General features: G+C 35.8%; 1 protein-coding gene across 18 annotated transcripts in view; it reads left to right on the forward strand.

The window, feature by feature from the left end:
• The window catches only part of DIAPH3 (diaphanous related formin 3), a 508,438-nt gene that overhangs the window by 309,205 nt on the left and 174,643 nt on the right, over window positions 1–24,590 (forward strand). For 17 of the 18 annotated variants that reach the window (XR_012010017.1, XR_012010015.1, XR_012010016.1 and 14 more), the window contains 2 exons: window positions 7,222–7,345; window positions 15,598–15,763. Coding sequence is in view for 14 of the 18 variants with exons in the window: in XM_072782860.1 (XP_072638961.1) it covers window positions 7,222–7,345; window positions 15,598–15,763 (290 nt within the window). In the remaining 4 variants the exon portion in view is untranslated. Of the gene's footprint in view, window positions 1–7,221; window positions 7,346–15,597; window positions 15,764–16,483; window positions 16,560–24,590 lie in introns of all 18 variants that reach the window. The other variant, XM_072782866.1, reaches the window with a different exon arrangement.

Genomic DNA, 24,590 nt, shown 5'->3' on the forward strand with positions numbered 1-24,590 from the left:
CAAGGCTGTAGAGGGCAAGGCTGAACTGACCTGAGGGAGACCTTCCACTGGGCTGCGTTCAAACTCTCATTGCATATAATACAGTTAATTAGGGAATGCAAGTTTGGACAATTTATTTAATATAAGGGGTCCCATTAAGAATTAGAACAATGGAATGGCAGAAAAGCTGAGCAGAGGAAGGCCAGTGCTTGGTGAGGACAACTGGCCCCTCGTTTCCCACTACTTCTTTGCCTGTTATGAACCAAGCTGCAATTCATTTTGAGCTTGTGCTTTTCTGTCCTCTTGCTTCAGTTCTATACTTTTTCAAAATAATAATGGGTTTCATAATGCTCTTCTAGGACTTAGATTTTGTTATAAGCCTACTTGATGTTGAGGTTTTTAAAATGCTACTGAGGTCTTCTCCATTTTGTCCATCTACTTTGCTGTTTTCTTTAAACTTGCATTTATAAAATGTTCTTAGAGTTATATAAAATACCTTTATTTGGTTGGAAGCCTGAAATGCTATAACGCCTAGTTTGCTGCCCTTGCAAAACACCTGTGTTTGTGAGCACAGGAAAGTTTATTTAGGTTGCGTGTCTGAATTGTTTTACGGTACTAAGTTGTTACGGAAGCATCCTTTAAAGAAATCAATTTCCCTGGACTGTATCATGATATGTAAGGATGAATGCGACACTTCTTAGTAAGCTTGTTATAAAATAATAACCAGCACCTTCAGGAGATAGCCACAGAGGATTGTTACTTAATTGCAAAAATTACTTAAATGTATGTACTTTCTACTCTCCTTTCTTAAAATCTTAGTAGATGGTGGAGGCCATCACATTACAGAAAGCCTATATTCATGATTACTTTAAAGTTAAATATTTATGCTTGTGACTTTTAACTTTTATACTTAACACCCCTAATGCATAATTATCGTAATGACAAGGCACTTGAAGACAAATCTGTGTGTTGAATTTTAAGATTTTAGATATGTACTCTATTAACCTCAAGAGGTTAAAGCTAAATCCAAAATCCATTCCTTCAGCAAATATTGGAGTGTCTGCAGTATGTTATGTAACTGAAGACACAAAAATAAATAAAATATGGTATCTTCCCTAGAGGAATTCCTAGTCATTTGGGAGAGGAAGACAACACACAAAGATAAAAGTAATGGAGTGTAGTAATTGCAAAGATAGAGATAATTACCAGGTGTGATGAGTGGGGAAGGCACCTCACTAGGGGGCTAGCCAGAGATTTTGACTCTTGTTATCATGTATGAGTAGGAGTGATGGAGGGGTGTATTGGACAAGGCACATAGACGTATTTTTTCCAGCGTCAGTACCTACAGAGTGTGTGAAAAGGGGTGGGGAGAGGGAACTAGGAGGAAGATGTTGCTCTGAGAATAAAGTGTAGCGGAATGTGAAATAGTCAAGCCAGATTGTGGGTGGAGCTTCAACGTTGTCATGAGAGCGGTTTCCTAGCTGGCTTTTAGCAGAGAAAGGGCATCTTTAAATTAGTGTTTGTCTGAAAACTCCTCTACAGTGTGGAGGAGGCACTGAAGAAAAAAAAAGAGACCAGAGATCAGAGAAGAGATTAGAATCCTGATGACTTGAATGGTGCTCCAGTGAGCAAGAACTTAAGTAGCAGGCAAGAAATTAAGAACTGTTTGCCAAGTAAAATGGCTGTGATGTTGTGATTGGATCTGAGGGCTGCAAGGAGAGGGAAGACTAAAAGCTAGCAATTTTCTACCACAGGAAACACAATTCATGGTTCTGTTGCCCACCGGGATGTGGAGATTACAGATGGACAGTTGCCTGGGGGCAGACATACCTAGCATCTGAGGTGACAGAGAGACTTCCCATCTGACTGAATATTAACTGAGGAAAACACAAAAGTGAAAATTGCCCTTAAAATAATCTAATCTATTTCATTTGATGCTAGCTATGTTTTGTTACTTCCAAATAATGGAAAGGAATGAAAAAAATAAGATTAATTTCTTGGTCAAGGAATGTGACAACATGGAAAGATAAAATTCATACAGGTCACATACAAAGATACCAGTAAATTAACACTTCCTTGAGAGTGTACAATTTAACACTTTGCTGTAGTTGAGATTTTTAAAACAAAAAATGCATATAATCACTGGCTTCAAGGAACTTGACATTTACAAACAGTGTGATTAAAATTATGTTTGAAGATGTATAAAGGAATTATCTGTGGAAATAGAATTGCTGAAAAAGAAAGACACCAATGAAATTCCTCTATATTCTTTGGTTTTACCCATTGGTTGGCCCAGGCATGCTTAGCCTAGAATTTGCTCACATACCTTCTCTCTTCCAAGTGTGCTTTGGTCCTTATTTTAAAAACCAGTGAAAGTTGGTCACTTAACACTTAAATCCTCTTAAGCATAATGTACAAATACTGTAACCAGAGACTGGTGATGAAGCATAAATAATGGCTTAGTGGGATTTGTAGAGTAGCTGCAAGAAGCGTTTTTGAAGACTACTGCTTACTCTTTATGGCATCAACATGAAATGCTTGAATATGCCCCAAATGGTCTTAGTATTTTATTCTTGAAATTAGCAACTTTTCTTTTTAGACTGACTTCCACAACACTGTTCCTGGCCTGATGATGATGGTGATGATTCTTTTTACTTTGTCTTTGAGTCTACCATTACTTATTTCAGCCTTTAAAAATTTCATTTCTTATTGAGTGCTAAGAAGCACACTTCATCATGTACTGTCTTAAAAAAAAAAATCCTCCTCATCCTACGTTACAGCATTTGATCTTTTATGAAATGCCTATGAAGTAAAAGTAGGAGGTAGGATTCTTCCCATTTCACTGATACAGAAACTAAACCAGTGAGAAATTGCTTCAAATCCTAATGATAGTAGAAGATAGTTTCTTACCCACTGGGTAACAAAGAGTTGGAAAAGGCTCACAGGATAATTTCATACGGGCTTTTTTCTTAAACCTTTCTCTCATCACCCTGGGAAGTGCTCATCACTCATGGGGATGGCTCTGTGTTCAATTACAAGCATTTGGCTCTTCAAGGGGCAGCCCAGGCTGTTAGACCCCTCTGAGCAACACAGCTCATGAATCAAAAATATACTTGTTTTACACCTCCTCACAGGTACTGGAATTTTGCCTTCTTTCCAGACATGTACTTCTGTATATCCATGTGGCATATTTAAAAATATGTACTTGGTCATTTTCCAGGTTCCTGATATAGAGCTTGTAAAACCTTTGGAATTTCTAAAGTGATAAAAGTATATTTTGTATGCTAATGAGATGACCCAGGCAAATGAGGGGCGAGGAGGACCCTAGATAGCTCCAAGGTGAGGACCTGTTCCCCAGAGGCAACAACATGTGATTGGAGGGTTAGAATTATCACCTACCCTCTGACATCCAGACTGGGGAAAGGGGCTGGAGATAGAGTTGAGTCACCAACGAATGTTTATTTATTTGATCAGTCATGCCTGTCACATGAAGTTTCAGTAACTCTGAAACAATGAGGCTGAAGAAGCTTCTCTTTGGAGAACACATTGAGGTGCTAGGGTATACCCATAGAAGCCATGGAAACTATACTACCTCCCCACCCCCATTTGTTTTATGCATAGCTTCCCTATGGCTGTTCCTGAATTGGATCCTTTATAATAAAACTGTAATAGCAGGGATGCCTGGGTGGCTCAGCGGTTGAGTGTCTGCCTTTGGCTCAGGGCATGATCCCAGAGTCACTGATCGAGTGCCACATCGGGCTCCCTGCATGGAGCCTGCTTCTCTCTCTGCCAGTGTCTCTGCCTCTCTCTCTCTCTGTCTCTCGTGGATAAATAAATAAAATCTTAAAAAAAAAAAAAAAAACACGAAAACTGTAATAGCAGGTATAGTGCTTTCTGAGTTCTGTAAAACATCAAATTGTGGAAAATAAATGGGGAGAGGGGCATTGAAACCCCTGAATCTATAGCCAGGTAGTCAGAAGTGTGGGTTATGGGTGGTCCCTGGGTCTTGTGATTAGCTTCTGAAGTGAGGACAGTCTCGTGAGGCAAAGGCCTTAAACTCCTGGAGTCTGCATTAATTCGAGGTAGTTAGTGTCAGAATTGAACTGGAAGATGACCCAAATGGTTTCAGAGAATCGGAGAACTGATAGCTGCTGGAATGATGTTTTAGGTGTCAGGAAAAAAAAAAAAAAAGAATCCAACTATATTCCCTCCCAGTGTTTGCCTTGTGTTTTTTGTTACATTGGAGTCCCCTAGACTTTTATTTGTTGTTTCTTTTGGTATTTCCCAAATACGATGTGTATGTATAATAAATTGGATTAGTAGAAGAAAACATAATATTTTAAGCATGTGGTTTTGTTCCATGGTGTATTAACACATTAAGTTGAAATGTTCATTTAAAAAATATGGTAGCATATCTATCTGCCACCCAGCCATCCGTCCAGAATGCTTACATCTAGTCCCCTGGGTTTGGCCATATGTGGATTACTTGTGACTGCACCAGGCAAGATTATACAAAAAGACAGTCATTGTGTGAAAGCCACATCTGTACGTAAATATTGTTACCAACAGATAGGTGGCAGTTGTAAAAATAAAATCTCTGTAGAGCAAAATTGCTAAAAATGAAGTCTGGAATGGAATTGCCTGAGTTCAAATTCTGATGTTACTACTTTTAGTTATTTGACTTTTCCTTACTGAACTCTAGTTTTGTTATCTGTAAAATGGGTTAATAGCAATATCTATTTTCGTGATTATCTTGTGAGGATTCTAAAAGTTAATGGAAAATGCTTAAGACAGGACCTCAGGACACTCAGTACATTTTAGCCACTGCTACATTTATCCCTACCACTACCACGACAACTGTCACTACTAATATTAGACTACTAATGGGTTTTTTTTGAACCTGATTTATAGCATAAAGTAAAGCTGTCCAGCTTATAAACTGTTCTGAGCACATATTTACTCAAAATGATTTTATGTGTTTTTGAACTTTTATTTATTTAATGAGAAGTTTCCTAGTTTAAGGAAGTATAAAAGTGACTGAGCCAACTGTAAGATTTCTTGAGAAATGATAGAGGGAATGCTAACGAAATATTAGATAAGAGATCAAATAGACTAGCAGAGCAAAAGGAATCTTCTTGTAGTGCAGATAGAGAACTTAAAAAGAAGCAAAAAAAAAAAAATTGAAAACGAGAAGAGTAAATGAAACACCCCAGGCCTAATTAAATAGATGTCTTGGTTGTGAATAATTGACAAACATATAAAATTGGAAGAACATAGCATAGGAACCATGTGTTAACATCATGAAGCATCTACAGCAAGATTTGGGCACTTGAGTTAAATAGATTGAATTAATTAATGCACTAAATGCTGCCATGATAGAAATATTTTATGTACTCTTTTATCTGCGTCATTGTCTTAAACTTAAGGCTGACAGAATGGGGAAACATGAGCAGCAAAAAGCTAATGAGAAAATATGCACCTGAATAACTTCAGAAAGGCTTTACTACAGTAGGAGCCAAAGGCTAAAGTAGCATCACTTGGGCACAGACAGCTACTAGGTTCTCTGAAGAGTTCATTCGTTCATTGGCCTCATTGGGCATTGATGCCTGGGTGGCTCAGTCGGTTAGGCATCTGACTGTTGATTTTAGCTCAGGTCATTATCCCAGGGGAATGAGATCCTGCTCCCTGCTGAGTGTGGAGTCTGCTTTTCCCTTTCCCTCTGCCCCTCCCTCTGTTCATGCACACTCTCCCTCCCTCCCTCTCTCTCTCTGACCACCACCCCCTGCAAATGAATTAAAAAAAAAAATCAAAAACTTGTATCTGTAAAGTAGCCTGTAATTGATTTTATAACAAAATATGTCAAGGTTTTATTATCACCCGTTAATATGTTAGAATAGCAAATGTTATTTTGCATACAGCTAGTTTAAAAAACAAAACTCCATGTTCTTATGCAACATTGTTTTTCTTTTTTTTTTTTATAAATTTTTTTTTTTTTTTTTTTTTTTTTTTTTTTAATTTATGATAGGCACACAGTGAGAGAGAGAGGCAGAGACACAGGCAGAGGGAGAAGCAGGCTCCATGCACCGGGAGCCTGATGTGGGATTCGATCCCAGGTCTCCAGGATCGCGCCCTGGGCCAAAGGCAGGCGCCAAACCGCTGCGCCACCCAGGGATCCCCGCAACATTGTTTTTCATGCTTCCCTTCTAATTCCATTTTATTGAACCAAGACTATAAACATATTTTTTTTTAACTCAGTCCCATTTCGTTGGGCATTTAGGTTGCTTTCAAAGATATTCTCGTTCTTACAAATGAAATCTGACTTATATCCAGTCCTCAGGATTAATTGGAAGCCTAAAAATGGTAGCATGGTTAGAATTATTTTATGTATTTTAAACATTATTTCATATCGTTCACAGTAATGGAAGTAAAAGAGAAAAATTTTTAACTAAAATTCAATCTGAACCCCAAAATTTGATTTGGGTCACTATATCTTTATATAGTGTTAATTTTTTTTTTTTCTTGATGTCATTTCAAATTACACATAGATTTTAGGCACTGAGTCTTAAACATCCTGCTGGGTGACCAGTACATTCAGATTGTGCCTTAGTGCCCTGCTTTACCATTTGCTCTTTCATGTGCACTGTGAGAGCAACTTGGAGTCAAAGAAGGGAAATTGGTGTTAGATAATAAACACAGATTGTGCTCAGGGTACCAGTAAAGCAAATGTGACATTTGTTCCACATGTTGCTCAAGTAGCTTCTGATACCTTTTCATTCCTGTCGCAGATTAGCTTGGACAAGAGAGCACTCTTTTTCCCCTATCTTTTCCACATGCTCATTGTTTCTTCTCGAGATCAAGATTTTGAAAAATATTAAAATTATATTGAAATGAGTTTAATGTTTAAAGGTCTGTATTTACCCCTCTTTTTCTGAATATACTGATTGTTTTGTAATGTTTATGGAGGTCAAGGGGCCTAATTTTAAACAAAACTTTATTAAGTGTGGTTTGTGTGAGCATTTCCTAAATTTCATCTTATGTTTATTAAAATATGAAATTTCCTTTATTTTTGCATTTGAAAATCTAAAGGTTTAAAAACAAATTAGTGACATTTATTTTGTGTTTAGTGGAATTTTCTTACTTTATTATTGTAAGGTTTTTCACAAATATTTTGTTCCTAGAGTGTTTTACCTTTTATATATTATAATTTTGTCCTTTCAAGGCATTTAATATACTCTCTTTTAGTCTCTGTAGAAACGCTGGAAAAGAATTTGAAGCAGATGGGAAGGCAGCTTCAACAGCTTGAGAAAGATTTGGAAACCTTTCCCCCTCCTGAGGACTTGCATGATAAGTTTGTGACAAAGATGTCCATATCCTTCTGATATCTAAATAACTTAAGTCACTAGTCAACTAGAGTTACAATTTATTTAATGTTGTAGGTATAATTGCATAACCAGTGGTTATTCTGTAGTGCCAAATAACAGTTTAACTTTTGCCTTCTTGCAGGAAAATTTATCAGTGTGTTTACCTATCATGAATAATACAGAAATGTATTCTGCTTTCAATTCCTTTTTTTTTTTTTTTTTTTTGTTTTTTGGTATCAATTTGGATATTTTCTCTCCTCTCTTCCCTTCCATTTGCTTTGTATCCTTCTGATGTTCATGGTAAATTGAAAGGACATGAAAACTCAGTTTGAATCTAACATCATGATGTGATTTAGATACTTTTGAAATGTTTCAAGAAGGAAACAAATATTTTATAAACTGGTATGACTCGTCAGCCTAATTTCAAGGGTTGGTATAAAAATTATCTTATATTCCAGAAACTTTAATATTCCCTTTAGAAATACTGCATGGTTCCAAAATTAAAATGGAATTTGTCATGATCACCACTTGTGTAGGTCTTCTCCAAACCCAAAATAAAATCCCTGTGTGTGTGTATTTATATATAAATGAGACTTGAGTCCTGCCTAATTTAAGGTTTCTTTTGAATTCGATTATCTTTGGTTTCACTAACTTTGTGGCTTAATCTCTATTGAGTAATTGAAGTAATAAACTTTTTTTTAATTTCCTGAAATGAATGTTGAGTTGCTTTGCAAACCATTCTGTGAGATTAGAGACTGATATCTTTTGTGTTATAATAAAGTATCACTACTATGCATTATTAAAATCCCATATGGACCTCAGAATTTTATATGAAAGGATAATCCACTTCCAATGAGCTCTTATAAATAGACACTCCTAATATTTTAAACTGTGATACTTGAAATAAAATAACTATTTTTCCTCTTTTCATATCTGTTCCCCTGAGATTTTAGCAAATCACAAAATTCTTATTTGGTTTGTCATAGATTTTATTGTATATGCTTTCAGCTTAATTGTGAATTAGCTCAATTTTTAGCTTTCTTTACTGTCTCTTTTGGGAAATACCATAAAAATGTACTCAAGCAACAATCAATTCAGGCTAATGTGTTTATTTCCTTTCATATCTTTCCTACCCATTCAGTTTCTTCTTTTATTAGGCAGGGCACCCTTATTACTATGTTTGAGAAGGTTTTTTTTTGTTTTTTTTGTTTTGTTTTGTTTTGTTTTTTAACTAAAAGTAAAGTCTGTATTTACTCATCAAAAAAAATACTTTCTCAGCACCTACTCATGTGGTGAAGTATGCTTTTTAAAACTAAATTTGTTATTGCAGAGTTAACACTAGCTTCATCATTCTTAGCTTTTTTTCCCCCCTCAATCATTTTATCATTGTAAAATATTCATATGTGACAGTTTATTTTAATCATTAAGCACTATTAATTGAAGTACTTTCATCATTCCCTATAGAGAGAATGCATTTTAGAAAAGGGTTTACTTGGCATACAGTTTCTGGCAATACACTGTGAGCGTACTAATTAGGAGGCTCAGGTTTCTGGAACCTATAACCTAAGATAAATTCCTGAGCTTAGAGAGAAGGTGATAGAATCCTGCTCAGCAGACGATCCCAGGACCTATCCATACTTGTATTCATATGACACAAGAAGCTGAATGATGTCGGTTTCTTGAAAGGTATGCAGCTCATAAAAAGCAACCAGCAGGAAATCAGAATCAGGAAGGATGAGGCTTTGTTGGAAACAATTTTTCATTCAGAGTACAATTATGCTCCATGGACAAGAAAGCTACTACATCCTGTCGCTAAATATCACAACCTAGAAGCCTCTAATGAACTGATTAGCATTCATGTATCTCTTGGAAGTCAGATATATGAACAGTTGGTGCACTTTGCTATTGACAAAGCTTATAATCATAAATATTCTTTGCTGAGATTAGATTGCACTCGTTTGCTTTTCATCTTGGTTAGACATACTAGTTTCGAAGTAATTAAATTCATTCATTGCAAAGCTTTGTTTACTTTAATTAGGACTGACAACAAGTCACATTTGGAATATTAAATGGATTTATATAGATCTTATTAACATGGCAAATTGTGAGCTTCTTATCAGATCTTAGAAAGTGAAAGAATTTGGAAACTAAAATGCACAATGAATAAAAATTATTTAACTAAAATGTGGGTTATTAATGCTGGAACTTTGTTTACATTTTAAGTTTTAGTGCTTATTATTTGAAACACATGTCAAGTGGTTTGGTTCATCAACCAGTTCTGAAAGAATTGATATTATCTAAGTTGTTAGGGATGCATTTTTACAAGTAGATATTTAAACAATCATAATTTAGTAACGTAAATAATCCGTTAATTGAATTGTTTCCAATTATAACGATAGAACTTTGTTATCTGAAATTTCACTATTAGCATTCAATTATAGCATATTGTAATTTTACTCTTCCAGCGCGTGCTTTTTATTTACATACACTACTGAGTATAAAAAGATGAATTTAGTTCATCCTTTAAAGTGCATGTACAATTATTTCATATATATCACATTAACTTTTTAGTAATAATTATGTTATTTTCCAATTGTTAAGCCGGTGTCAGAAATATAATTGGAGTTGACTATTTCCTCTGTAAATATTTGCTTGAAAAATGTGTGACACGAATTCGAAGCAGGGCCACCGATATTGGTATATGCAAACTATTACATGTGAAATATACATACTTAGCTCCTAAACGTGAGAAAATTAGGAAAATGCCAGGATTTGTGTCATGTGGTACCTGTTCGTTTCTTCTGAACTTTAGATTCTAGAATATTTATTTTAAGGGAACTAACAAATAGATCCTAGATTGTTGCGTTTGAAGTCCTCCTTGTGCAGGATTTGCCTTTTCTTGTCTTCCTACCCCATCTCCTGAGTTTCTTAGAAAAAAGTCATTCTGCCAAACATTTATATATTTTTCTTTTTTTTTTTTTAATATTTTTCTATTTGTCACAACTTATGTTACAATACCTTGGCTTTTTCCATGTTATAATCTTTACATTTCTTCATTGCAGTCCTACTTTATTTTCATATTTTTTTCTTGTTCTAGTATATTGCAATATTTTAGACATTTTTGGAATTATTACATAGATGCTAAAACTATTCCAATAAATTCCTTGAAAGACTTGGGTCATATATCTATATTCCACACTGTGTAAAACACAGCATCTTTTAGGTAAAGGAATTCAGTACGTTTCTATTTAATTAAACAGTGGTTAGTAAAATAGAGGAATGGGATCTGTGGAACATAAACTGTATAATACATGTACATTTGTAAGAGTGCAAGTTTGGGTAATTGGATGATTTGTATTAGCAAATTTTTCTTTTGAATTACCCTTCTCTCTCGTTTTCTTCCTTCTTTCGTTGTCTTCCATTTACATTCTTTTTTTTTTTTTTTTAAGATTTTATTTATTTGACAGCACAAGTAGGGGGAGCAGCAGAGGGAAGAGAAGCAGGCTCCCCACTGAGCAAGGATCCCAACACTTGAGGCTTGATCCCAGGACTCCAGGATCACGACCTGAGCTGAAGGTAGATGCTTAACAGACTGAGGCACCCAGGCTCCCTTTCCCTTTACATTCTTAACAAACTTAAAACTCTGGTTAAAATATCCTGGTTCTCATCCAAATTGGTAATGATCTTTTCCTCCCCTGAGATCTCACAGTGCTTATAGAACGTACTACACCACGTGGCGCTCATTGCTCTTCATAGTTACACCCTGGTTGTTCCTAGTAATGTCACCTTAGTCGGGACTTCCCTGACAACCCAATGTAAACTAGCGTCTCTCAGTCTGTATAATATCACACGCTTTTATTTTCATCATCCTACTTCTCAACTCTCTGAACATCTCATGCATTGACTTCTTTATCCTCTATCATCACACTCCAGAACATGTGTTTCATGACATCAGGGATTCTGACTACCTCGTTAACTAGTGTTTTCTTATTGGCCAGAAGAGTAGAATGCAGTGGAGCTTAGTGAATACTTATCAAATGGCTGTCTGGATCCTGAATACTTAAGATGATCTATAAAAGGTATTAGACATATAGGACTGATTGAAGCTGGTCCTTGTAAGATGTGTTAATGGAAGTAATGGATATCTTTCTTGGGGGAAGCACTATAATGAGGGCGGGACATGAGACTAAATGTAGACTGTGTTTGTGCTGGGAGGTTTCACCATCTCCCATCAGTAATGATGTAGAGTGCCTCGTTAATGTAACCATTTATTCTGGCCTATCAGACAATCATTTTAAACCGAAAATTAATTTGACTATTTCCCAAATTGTTTCTGTTCAATCACAATTTTACCCATTCTTGTGGGTAATTCCAGTTATTCAAAGCTCTACTTCATTCCTTTGGAAGCAAATTGTTTCAGAGATAACAATGATAAGAAAATTAACTTATAAAGCACTCTAGATGTTAAAACAGACCATGTCATTTCCATGGTTTTGGCTCTTGGCTTTCTTTCTCATCACATCTTTTTACTGTTTACATAGAATTGTACTTTGATTAAGAATGCTTGGGGGCGGGATCCCTGCGTGGTGCAGCGGTTTGGTGCCTGCCTTTGGCCCAGGGCGTGATCCTGGAGACCCGGGATCGAATCCCACGTTGGGCTCCCGGTGTATGGAGCCTGCTTCTCCCTCTGCCTATGTCTCTGCCTCTCTCTCTCTCTCTCTCTCTGTGACTATCATAAATAAATAAAAATTAAAAAAAATGTTAAAAAAAAAATAATGCTTGGGGGCGGGCAGCCCCGGTGGTGCAGTGGTTTAGCCGCCTACAGTGCAGGGCATGATCCTGGAGTCCCGGGATCGAGTCCCACGTCAGGCTCTCTGCATGGAGCCTGCTTCTCCCTCTGCCTGTGACTCTGCCTCTCTCTCTCTCTCTGCATCTCTATGAATAAATAAATAAAGTCTTAAAAAATATATTTATTTAAGAATGCTGGGGGGCAGGGGCGCCTCAGTGCCTCAGTCATTTAAGCATCTGCCTTTGGCTCAGATCATGATCCCAGGGTCCTGGGATGGAGTCCTGCATCAGACTCCCTGCTCAGTGGGGAGTCTGCGTCTCCCTCTGCCTCTGCTTGCCTCTCCCCCTGGCTTGTGTTCTCTCTGTCAAATAAATAAAATCTTTAAAAAATAAAAATGATCAGGGTGGCACCTGGGTGGAGTAGTGGGTTAAGTACCCGACTCTTGATTTCAGTTCTGATCTGATCCTCAGGGTCGTGAGATGGAGTCCTGGAACGGGCTCCACACTCAGTGGGGAGTCTGCTTGAGTTCCTCTGTCCCTCTCCCTCTGCCTTTGCCCCTCTCCTCAAATAAATAAATAGGTCTTTAAAAAAAAAAAATGTTCAGGCATATTTCTGATGTTTCACTAACTTGTGATTACTACCTGAACATCTTAAAAAGTGTTATTGGATAATACTTAGAGTTTTATTTTAACCTGTTGACCAAATTGATTCTTGAGAATGGGCATATTCCCAGGTATGAGGATAAAATTACTAGTATTTGTAAAGTGCCTATTATTAAAATGCAAAACATTAACACACAAGGAGGGGAAAGAAAAGGAGTAACTTTAGGGCCATACAATTAGAAACCCCCCTTAAAGTAGTATACTTGGTGTGTTGTCCAGTACACCTAATTTTCAGGGACACGATTAGCCCTTAGCATTACAACCAAATTGTATGTGTGTGAACCCGTAGATGTGAAATATTTTCAGTGGAAGTTCCATGGCTTTCATCGCACTTTTGAGAAGGCCTGTTACCCATGCCACCAAAGTTTAGGAATGATGACACACTAGGGGAAAATGAATAATTGGCACCAATGTAGTGGCAGATGAGTAGACTTAATGCAGCAGAGAAGATGGAACATAGCATCCACAGACAGGGCTGACAATCAGAGGTGACCATCCTCCAGAAATGTGGCAAGAACAAAGGACAAGTAGGGAATTGAACTAGAAGAGAAAACTCAGCTGTGTTCCAGCAGAGTACAATGGATTACCAATGCTATGTGTTCAGTGGAATGAACATAGCTGAAGAGATGAGAGAAGGCTTTGTGGAAAGGGAAGAATTGAAGGAAGCTTTCAATGATAAGATAGAAAACAGTTTCTCTTTTAAGCAAGAGTTAAGGATGTATAAATAATCCATATGGTGATAGTCTGTATCTGAGACACAAATGATTTTAGGTGAGAGTTAATAGATTGAATAAAGAAACCAACGTTGATTTCTGACCTTACTGTATAAATGAAGGAATGATTATTTCGCATTACAAATGAATCACCATATGGTCCATTTAATGTTAGTTCCTGAGTGCGTTTCAAATGTGATTTTTAAATTTACATAAATTCACTTTATAATATTTCATGAATATGGATATTTCATAAGACAGAGTGATTGGAAATCTGTCACGTGTGACTGTATTGTTAAAATTTCTTGTGATTTTGTGATTTGAATAATTATACAAAATCTGTTGTTATTTAACCAAGTATTAAAAAGTGATACCACACTTAAATTCATCAACCACTGCTACTCTTATGATCTAGATTCTAAAAAATGTAAGGAGGCGTTTTGCTATTCAGATGATTATAAACTGAGCCACAGAATGATCTATAGATTTTTCTTAAAGGTTGTTAAAAAGTAGCAACTCTTGCATTAGAATCCAGACTTCCTACATTCTAGTTTATTCTTTTTTTCCTAAAATACTATATATAAAATAACGTAGTATGAGGGTGAGGGGAAAAGGAGGAGAAAGAAAGAACCAGCCTAGAAGGGCAAATAGGTAATCTGTAGACTGACTAGACATAGATACAAGTCAGCTGTGATTGCCTGAGATGTCTTTCCTTTTGGAGAAGTTGGGTTCTAATTATTAGAAATTTTCCATGCTCCTTGGATGTCACCACCCATCTGGCAGCAGTGCTACTTCTTTCTTTCTCAAAATAAAGGGCCCCGATCAGTTTCCTTATTTTATCTTCCACTGAGGAATACTCTGATTAGAGGAGCCCTATCTTTTGAAATTGTGGAAAACCTTTCCTTTAGATTATAATCATTCCATGTTTGGTTTCTTTTCTTAGTCTGAATCTATTATATCTAACTTTTAAAAAAAAGTCACACTAATATATTTTTTTTACATTCAAGACAATAAGATGGCTTCGATAAGCTTAATTCTGTATGTTCCATTTCTTTTAAATGTCCCAGTTTAAAGGAGCCATAGAGGATTATGAATGATACTCTTTACAGAGTCATCTTTTCAAAATGAGGTGTAGTATATCTAACTGCATTAGCAATTTGTCACACCACAAAGGAAATTCTATGGTTTGGTTAAAAATTGTTTTCTAATGCCATCATTACATTTACACTGTTAGTCTTCTGAAAATCAGTGTCTTTTGAACTGTGTTGTCATAAATAAGAATGAGAGAAGAGCATTTCTGTATGTGCACGTGTTTGTACCAGATCATAGTTGTAAATCAAGCAATGCATACAGAGTAAGGTATGTAACCACTTTTCCAAAGGAGAGTTAAAACATGAAGTTACATAATATTTGAAGTTTTTAATGTAACTCTTAATTTGTTTTTTAATAACTTTAGAAATTTTTAAAACTTAAAATGAGCAAGTGGGCAATAAAAATACTAAGTATTCACATTTATTACTAAGTTCTATTTATTTCTCTAAGAACTTTGCCTTTTTAATTCCTGTAGTCCTCACAACAGCCCTGTAAAATGAGTGGTATTCCATATTACAAATGAGGAAATTATAGCACACAGAGATCGAGGCATTTGCCCATTGCCACTACCACTAGATGCAGGAACCTCAAATTGACCCCGGTTGTCCAGTTTCACCTCTATGGTCAGCACCCATGTAGTTGATTTCAGTATCATTGGAATTACTCAGTTTCAACTAATGAGCTCTAATTTAAATTGTGTTGCGTGATCTGGATAACAGGCAAGTTGGAAGTAGAATTTCCTTGAACTCAAATTGTAAAAGAAAAATATTAAATAAATATTCAACTTTTCTGATAATTTGGACCAAGTTAAGAGATTGAATTTAAGATTTCACTGCTGTATAGGATAGATTGAATTATAAGAGCAGTGAAACCGGTAATTTTGGCATTTGAGGAATGTTTAACAGTGACTAACAATTCAAAATTGGACTCACAGGGTTTATTTATTTATTTTCTTCTAAAACATCACTTTGTAAACTTCAGAATCCCTTAACTGTAACATACAGCTTTGTTATCAGCGCAAAAGAACAATATGAGAAACTTCTAAAGTTACATGAAAATATGGAGAAGTTATACCAGAGTGTGATGGGATACTATGCCATTGACGTGAAGAAGATGTCCGTGGAAGACTTTTTTAATGACTTGAATAATTTCAGAACCACATTCATGGTATGTTAAAATTTTTAATTTGTTTTTTAAAAAAGTATTTGTGTCTATACTATCTCATCGATGATCATTTTAATTTCATTACTTTATTCCATTCTTCTTGTCTGCAGTAAAACCTACCTTTCTTGATGTTGAAAATTAGCTTTAAAAATTTCAGATTTTAATACTATTGAAAACTATGTGATTTATTCTCTTGTTGGTCTTCCCAACATTAAGCTGTAATTGGAAATTTTTATTGAAAATGTGACAAATTCTGAAGTTTTTCATAAAGATTCCCCTCCTGGCCAATTATAGAGCACTTTTGTAATATGTTTTTGGCTATGAATTTGTTTCTTTATACTTAAGATCAATTTGTATTTTTGTGGTATAATTTTACCAAATTCCATGAAGCTTTTATGAAGGGTTTTTTTCCTTTCCTTTTCTTTTCTTAATGCATTGTACAATAAGCTACCTGCGATTTGCCTTTGAATGGATTTTACATTCCTAGGGTTTCCTTTAGATACTTTAATAGGGGGGTCAGGTCTTTGATGTGGAATCCTTTCATTTAGGCATTAAAAAGATCTTTTGAAAAGTATTAGCTGATTAGATGAGGGGAAAAAAAGCCACACATATATTAAAGCAAGAAAGCATTGTTGCCTCCCTGGGGAAACTAGTGATACATTTCTGCAACAAAAAATTATATTATTGTAAATAGATGGGTAAATCATTTCTCTATCTCAGCAGATGTTTGTGGGGCTTAAAAGTTTCGAAGGGTAAAGAAAACTTGAATTTTAAAGAAGTGGCTCTTTTTTACTCTCAGGTAAAATTTATTGCTGAATTTATTGGACTTGGTTATAATCATTTGGTTATAATGAGATAGTTCTTTAATAAAAACTCAGTATTTTAAAGGAAAACTAATCTACAATAAATACACACTTGGCTTATAGCTTTAGTTTTTTCCCTCCGCAAGTTCAAAATGATTCTTTAATTTTTCACTACCAGAAGTTGAAGTGGATTTGATTGATAAATATATTTACTTTGTGCCTATATGTGTGATATATTGTACAATATATTTAACTTTTATATGTTACGAGGCAACAGTGGCCTAGGTGGAGTAGCAAAGGCCTTACAGTCTGAGAGAGCTAAGTTTGGACTCCATACTAGTTATGTGACTGTGAACTGATGTAACCTTCCTGAGCCTCAGTTTCCATATTTATAAATAGAAATATTAATTCCTCTCTCATAAGAGTATTTATTAAACCAGGTAATATAAAGTATTTATCACAGCTCCTTGCACATGGTAGTTGCTTAATAAAGTAGTGTGCAGTGAAGGATTAATTTAATAGGCTTGAGGTATTCTAACCCTGCATATATCAAAGAAAGTCCTCACCTTCTACTGGATCTTGGCAGATCACCTGTAAGCCCTTGGAATATCTTGTCTCATAAGGATGTTTTCGTACACCTGGGGACTTGGACCAAACTACAGATAGTTTTTTGCTAGAAATGTGATTTATGATGAGCACCTGTTCTTGCTCACCTGAAGCACTGGACCCCTCTGTTCAGTTTCTCCTCCAAAGGAGGCTAGAGGCTGAGTAGCTAAGGTTGTCCATGTGGAAGGTCCACTGACCTTCTTGATAAAAAAACTCTTGACTCCAAGGCATGGGAGAGTTCCCTTGGTTGGCAGTACTTCCTATGTGTTGTCACACATCATTACTAGAATAATGGAACTCCTCTGGGAGAAGTCAGTGGTGATTTTGATCTGTCCCCTTTCACTGTAATAAACTATAACCATGAGTACAAGAACTTTCTAAGTTCTGGATACTTCCAACAAATTGTCAAACCAGAGGGTGGTCTTGGAGACCCCTGACAAAACTATGCATAAACGTATAAGATAGATCTATGAATTAACAATACTTATCATTTTTGAGTGTTCTGTGAGCCAGATATTCTTCCAAATGCCTTATGCATGTTATCTTAGTCAATCCTTTTTTTTTTTTTTTAAGATTTTATTTATTCATAGAGATGCAGAGAGAGAGAGGCAGAGAAGCAGGCTCCATGCAGAGAGCCTGACGTGGGACTCGATCCAGGGTCTCCAGGATCATGCCCTGGGCTGCAGGCAAGCGCTAAACCGCTGTGCCACCGGGGCTGCCCATCTTAGTCAATCCTGATAATAATTTTTCACCTTTAAAAAAAAATAATTTTTCACCTTTCACTCTTATCATCCTTCTGTGGCACAGAAGTAGAACATAACTAGCTCAATGTCATCTAGCTACGAAATGGTGGAACTAGAATTTGAACCCATACAGGCTTCTTCCAAGAGCCTATACAATGAAATACTATGTAGTGCTCCCTCCCATGTTTTATAGCTTGTGTTCTATTTTACAAATAATATCACTGGCATAGGAAGGGTTTTCTAATGAAACCAAGGCCATACTGTTATCAGGCATTCAGATTGGCATTTGAATCAAGTCTAATTGCAAAGTTTCCTAAGATCTAGTAGGATTAGAGGGCTTTGGGCATTCTCAGAGTAATTTAAGCATTGTGTTACTAGGTGGTGGGCAGAAGGAGAAAGTGTATGAATGGAGAAGCATTCAAAGGAGAAGGGTAATAAATACAGTGACAGCTATACTTGGTCTCTTTGAGAGTTCACGTGGGTCCTAGAAATAGATGCTGTCACATACACATACATACATTGTACTAAATTAAACTCATTAAACTCATTAAGGCTAAATATTAAAATTATTTTTATTTAAATGAATAATTTGGAGAGGAAATTTTTTGGGGGGCAAAAATAAAAACTGGGAGGAGAGTGATTCTGTCAAGGTCAAATTTTATTCTTTCTTCCTTTCTGGTAAATATGGTTATACTGCTTGAATTTTAGATAGTGTATGTTGAAAAAGATCACAGTGTCAACATTGGTGAAAACTTTTGACAAATGTTTCTCAGATTCTCTTGATCCCTTAAGTTGCTATTTAATTCTACACTATTCAGCTTTGAAAATTCAGTAACTTACTGAATCAGTGTGAAAATATTAGCAACAGATGTGGAACTTTAATGTGTTGAAGGTCTGTTCTGGAATAGCATATTAATACAATAGGCAAATATATATATTTCCTTTTTAAGAAATTACTGGTAAGGTACGTTTATATTATTACTCATCCACTGGCATTTAGGAATACTTTTTGTCATAAATGAGCAAATCTTACCGTTGAAGTGGAGGTCCATTTTGTATTACATACAAGGAGCTGGAATCACTGTCTGCATTCCATACCTGTCCTTCACCCCCTCAACTATGACAATTTTCCATGGAATATTTTCTCTCAAGTTTTTTTTTTTTTTTTTTTTTAAGATTTTTTTATTTATTCAGAGAGAGAGGCAGAGACAGAGGCAGAGGGAGAAGCAGGCTCTATGCTGGGAGCCTGATGTGGGACTCAATCCCGGAACTGCAGGATCACACCCTGGGCTGAAGGTGGCGCCAAACCGCTGAGCCCCCCGGGCTGCCCTTCTCTCAAGTTTAAACCATTCTACTTACAGTTCCCTAGCCCTAGAACATTCTGTCCATACTTTGCTTGGCTAAATTACTATCTTCACCTTTCTGATCTCTGCTTAGACTTCACTTCATCTAGTAAGACCTGTGTCTATCTTGCTTTCCTTGGTTTCTCTAGTGTAATTCATGGCATATAACAAATTTATGGAGTTATAAATATTCTCATCTACAATGGGTGCCAGACTTTAAAAGCTAATATATATACAGTGCTAGCTAAGTGCCAGGTGCCCTAACAATAACCAGATGTGGTATCCATACTGTTATTATTCCCATTTTAGAGTAGAAAACTGAGGCTTGGAAAGGTTGTGACTTGCCAGCAATTGATGGAGCTGAGGGACTGACCTGAAGGAGTTTTGCACACTCTATGCTGTATATGGCTGAAGTCTATTAATTCCTATTAAACATAGAAATTACATTTAATAGGACTAACAGCACTAATCTGAAGCCTAATCCCTACCCAAAATTTAAAAAAATGTGGCTTTTATTTTTAATAGTGATTTGGTTTGTGAATAATTTATCCAAAAATTTTTATATTTTAGAATTGCCCCAGAATTTACTCTCAAGCAATTAAGGCCTGGCTCATTTTTATTTTGAGCCCTTACTATACCTTTTACCAACCCATGTAATCTCTTACCGGTGTTACTAGGATCTCTTAACATTTGTTTAGATATAGCTGTTCAGGTTTTTTTTTTTTTTTTTTTTTTTTCTCCCTTTCCTTTCTGAGAGCCCTTACACAATAGCTAAAGAAGGAACATCTGTTCTAGACTGCTGCCTCAAGCCATGTAGGCCAAGGGGGAAAATGTCTATGATCATGTAGCTTCCTCTGAGGAGCACCTGTTCATTGTGACAGCTGCTTAACTCACCTCCTTTCTAGGTGGAGATTCTTAACAGGCAATTCATTTGTTGTTGTTTTAACAATATACTCTAGGTAGATGGTTTCTACGTAGAACTGCTGATCAACTTCCAAGAAATAGGGAGTAAGTTTCCATTGTCATTTTATTTAGTTCCGTTTTTATTACCTTCTTCAACAAGACAAATCCAAAAACAACCTCCACTAATTGAGGGCCTCCTTCTTGCTAGACTCCATGCTACAGGCTTTATATATATGTGTCATCCGACTTTGTCTTCCAGCATTCTTGTGAGGTACAGAATGTCACCCGTACAGTAAGTAGGGGTAGAGAATCTTAGTGCCCTTTTGCAGAGGGCTTCAGAATTGGTAGAGGCTAGGATTTGAATGGGAGCCTGGGTGACTCCAAAGCCTGGACTTTTGAAAATATTTCCAAGTAGACTATTCATCAGAGAGTTTGGAAGAATTGTTGAAATGTGATTTTTTTAAAAGGCATTTTTGGTAACTTATTAGAATCAGCACAAGACATACTTTATTTCCTCACTCCTTGATAGAGTAACTTTCTATTTACAGCAATGGGTTCATGATAGAAGAATGTTTGTTGGTCTGGTTTAATTTCAAATCGTTGAATGTTTTCTTTCAAAACTAGAGGACTATTAATGTACCCCCAAAATCACAGTGTTAAGCTGAGGGATAGAGAGTCAGTATCTTTGTGTAATAGATTTTTTTTCCCTGTAGGATTCATGGGAACCATTGAGTTCTAATTGAAGATACTTGATCTTGTACTATAGGCTGAGTACATTGGTGTCTTACCAGGCATCAAGCTTCATTCACCAAGTGAAGTTCATGCCTTCAGTTGTGTAGTGTTGTAAAACAGTAATCATGCTTTTCCACTTCTGATTGGTAATTGCATGTAACAATGTATCTAAAGCCAATGTACCCATTACTCATAGAGGTGCATGCTTTTACAGGATAAAGTGAGTCCATTATGGAATTCTTGTTGGCTTTTAGTAGGACCTTCCACCTCCCCCTCTATCCTACCTAACAGCTGTAGCATGTTCATGTTGGTCCTTTGAGTTTAAACTTAATTTTCATAGGTCTCGTTGGTCGCTGTGACTTTGAAGCATAATGTGTGTCCTGGCCTCACTTCTCATTTATACTTACATTGAGAATTTTGCTCAAAGTGCCTTTACTCACACCTGAAATATGTGGTCTCTTCTTTAACATTTTCATTCCTTATCTTGGTGATACTTTCCTTTTCCATCACTGAAAATTCTTTTGCAATTCTTTCTTTAGCAGAAATATTAGCACAGTACAACAACACTCTTAACTCCTTAAGCAAATTTCATCTGACACTTTATTTTGCTTAACAAAATCTTATCTTAGAGAAATACTTCTGAATGCTTCCCCTCTTAGCTCTCCTTTGTTATTTGTTCCCTTATAGACAACATGTTTGAAAACAATTTTCCAATTGAATTATACTTATTAAGAATATGTCAATTTTCTGTTTATTTGGAGTATAATTGATACACATGTTAATTTAGTTTCAGGTGTACAACATAGTGATTCAACACCTCTATACATTATGCTGTGTTCACCACAAGTGTAGCTGTGTAGTTACCATCTATCACGACGCAATATCGTTGACTATATTCCCAATGCTGTATCTTTCATCCCCGTGACTTATTCATTCCATAACTGGAAACCTGGATCTCCCACTCCCCTTCACTCATTTTGCCCTTCCTCTCAGCCCCCTCTCCTATGACAGCCACTAATATATTTTCTTTATTTACAGATCTCTTTTTGTTAATTTTCTGTTTTAATTAGACATATGTAACCACTATGATGACCCTCTGAGTTTACAATTTTATATACTCCCATACAGAATTGGTGTCATTACATGTAAAAAAGTCAGACTTTTTTGGTTCATGTAGCTATTTTTTTCTGAGCACGTGTGGGGGATTTTAAAGTACTGATGAAAAAGATCACTGGACATCCTTCTTTATCATTCCTCATAACCTGCATATCTGAGCACCCCACTTTCAGGTTAGGATTTTGAGGATGAGAAGAGCAATCCCTGCCTTAAAGAGGATTACTGTTGCATACACAAAAGGTTGGGGTAGCCTCTGTTAGGTTTTTTGTGCACTGGGTTTGGATATATGTGCCATACTTTGCAGTTTTTCTTGTCCCTAAAGTCCAGTTGTTTCCTCCCTGAACCTCCTTCCCCACATACATACCTCTCATCTGAATTGTGTAATGACAATCACAGAGAAAGATATCACTGTGATTTCTTCAAATCTGATATGATTTATGAACTTGGCCTATGGTAAGCCTCACCCTTTCTGCTTATTTTTAAGAGTGGTATTTTGCCATCTGCCTTATTTTTGGGAAGAAGGCAGTGGCTGAGAGTGCAGGCTCTGGCATCAGAGCATCCGGGGTGATAGAACTATGGCAAGTTATTTAACCTTACTGAGCCTGTTTTCTGTTAATAACACCATGTGTTTCTCAGCGATGTTACACTTTGAAGATCAAACGACATAATGTACATACACCCTCAAAACACATTAGCTATCTGCAAAGAATAGAAGTAATTTTCCCCATTGCCATTTCAATATAACAGAATCGATATTTTATGTATTGTGTCCCATTTTTATTTTATACTTCCATGTAGATGCTTTGAACTAAATAAATAGCTATTTTTCATCAATAGCTCCATGTTTAGATTATTTCTACAATTTTGTTAAAGTTATGTTTCATCCAGTTAAAGATCCATCATTCATGCTACTTGAAGACTTTAAGTTAATTTTTGGTTCATACAATTGAAATACACTGTATAGTGAACAAATACAAAATCAGTTATAACTCATTTAATCTTGCTGCATGGGTTGATCAAATACATTTTAGTCTTCTACTGAATACTGAGACTAGTGATTTGCCAAACAAAAATGAAATCATCTGATGAAGGGATATTTTTAGTATAAAATGTTCTTGATAAAGAAGACAACCAGAACAAAACCAATTTAAGTTGTACAAATTTGATGCTTGTCAACTTTAAACATCATTTCTGATGACCATTGGTACGGACTAACTAGCTGATGAACAGAAACTCCGAAGCTGTAAAGTCCTGTGGTTGGATGTTGAGCCAACTTGTGTAATTATTGTAGGAAATCTTTTCTCTCCTTACTTATTTTGGTGAGTTTTACAGCTTAAAAGATGTCTCTAGTAGCACCATTGTTTTCCTGAGATCATACTGGGAGATATAAAGCTCCAAACCTAGAACAAAATAAGTATTTTAACTATAGGATGTTTTCTTTTTATCCTTTAGTATATGATTATTTATGGAACTAGAACTATTCAAGGTGCTGAATATTTTGGGTTTGCAACCTTGAAAATAATTCTGATAGATTCTTCTAATCTTTACATTTTAAATGACTTTTCACAGTAAAAACTAATTGACTTAAATTTCCTCTTTACTGATAAGATTTATTCTCACTATGCAAATACATCTGACAGGTTCTATATGATTAAATGACTGGTAATTTGTATTTCCCTTTGACATTTTAAATATTTTGTTCACTGAAATAATATTAGCAAAACGTAAAGACTGGATTGTTCTCATAAAATGTTAAGGTCAACAATTGATAGATAATGGAGGGAAAAGAAGTAAACTAATACATAATAATAAGTATATTAACCTACGTAATTGTAAAGACAACATAAAACTAGGAGATCACAAACATAAATAAAATGGCATGTTCTATGTACATCTGATATACTGGTCTTCTACATTCTGTACTAGAGAGAATGCACACACTGTTGACTTAAGGCTACTTTTAATGTTATGTTTTAAACATGACCTGGTTTACATGGAATATTGTAGGGCTTTAGTTGAATGTTTTCCTTGAAGAGGTAATTAGCAGTAGCTCAAAAACAAAACTACCTTATCACCAAGCTACCTTTAAGCATTATACTTCATGACTACTGTCTTATGCCTTGCTACACCTTTAAGCCTCACAACTGCAGAATAAAAAGAGTATTTTTATACTACTATATCACTTCAGAGCACAAAGGAAGAAAACATACTTAATGGAAAATCAAACTGTACTTTGGGAAACCCATAATTGTGAATATTCTATATGCTTTCTGTTAAAGAAGTTGTAGAATAGGTTGAACCATCTCATTGATTAGAGAATTGTGCAAAATATTTGAGAGAATCACCAACAAATTCATTACAAAGTTAAAAAGCCTCAGTAATGTTAAGTCCCTGATAGGCTTATAGGGAATTTGCTATTTCATCTGAGACTGATCTTACCAAAATGAGCAATTTGCAGCTGAAATAGTTTAATCATCAGCACCTGCACATTCTTGGGATATTCTCAAAGGATAGTTTCCCATTTCCGTAAGTTTTATGGTCATGAAAAGTTCAACTGACAACACCTTATATTGAATGTTAAGAT

This window comes from Canis lupus, chromosome 17, assembly GCF_048164855.1.
Source record: "Canis lupus baileyi chromosome 17, mCanLup2.hap1, whole genome shotgun sequence".
Classification (NCBI taxonomy): Eukaryota; Metazoa; Chordata; class Mammalia; order Carnivora; family Canidae; genus Canis; species Canis lupus.